The sequence below is a fragment of the Anneissia japonica genome, unplaced genomic scaffold (assembly GCF_011630105.1).
Source record: "Anneissia japonica isolate Jap-2015-1 unplaced genomic scaffold, ASM1163010v1 scaffold50873_len786_cov139, whole genome shotgun sequence".
In the NCBI taxonomy this organism is placed as follows: domain Eukaryota; kingdom Metazoa; phylum Echinodermata; class Crinoidea; order Comatulida; family Comatulidae; genus Anneissia; species Anneissia japonica.
Window position 1 is genome coordinate 1 of NW_022717427.1, and position 782 is coordinate 782.

The window sequence follows — 782 nt, forward strand, 5'->3', positions numbered from 1 at the left end:
ATGCACATATAATTTGGAAAACACTTTAACAAAAATCTAGTTATTATTTTTTTTGAATGCAAAATTTGTTTCTTACCATATTCTCTCAGTTCAGTTGGATTAACAGGTCGTGTGTGGTTTATTAACGTGTGTACCTTAGCAAATGTTTCAAAAACTGGTGTGTGCTTCTTTTTTATTTTTTCTAAAGCTGTGTTTAGAATTTTTGCTGAGCTGATCGGGCATTCTTCTAGCTCATTTTTAAGGGCAGAGTTCATACCAGTCATCAATTTGTCAATGATGTTAATCTAAAAAATAAAATAAAAAAATAATGAAACAAAAAAAATTTGTTTTCAATTACAAAAATAATGTAGTTATTGATACGGTACAGTACTTACCTTGCAGGCTTTGTGAACATGATTTCCAACGAAGCTTTTCCCATGATATTGTTGTCTTGGTATTTTATTAGCATGCAAAACATCATCCATACTTGTTGCCAAGGGGCCACTTGCGAATTTCAGCTCTTGATCTATATGATTTTCCTGGATTTGTTAAAAAAGGGGATGAAAAAAATACTAAAAGTTTACAAACAATATAATAGAGGGATGCCATTATTGTCATTATTATTATTATTATTGTTATTATTATTATTAATATTAAATAATAAGAAAACAATTTCTTTTTACTATTATACTGTATGTTATTATGTTAATAATATAATTTAGCTTACCAAGTCTTTCTCCTTCTGTTCTTTTACAGCAATTTCGTAGCAGATGTCTGCTACTTTGTTGGACATTACATCACTA

At 28.8% G+C, this 782-nt stretch overlaps 1 protein-coding gene across 1 annotated transcript; it reads right to left on the reverse strand.

Moving 5' to 3' along the window:
• Window positions 1–76: 76 nt before the first annotated feature.
• LOC117110237 lies at window positions 77–772 on the reverse strand (the record flags this gene model as incomplete). Its single annotated transcript, XM_033252866.1, has 3 exons — window positions 707–772; window positions 375–518; window positions 77–284 (listed from the first exon to the last, which is right to left on the reverse strand). Coding segments are annotated over exons 1-3 (418 nt in total), but the record flags the coding sequence as incomplete, so codon positions are not given.
• Window positions 773–782: the final 10 nt, after the last annotated feature.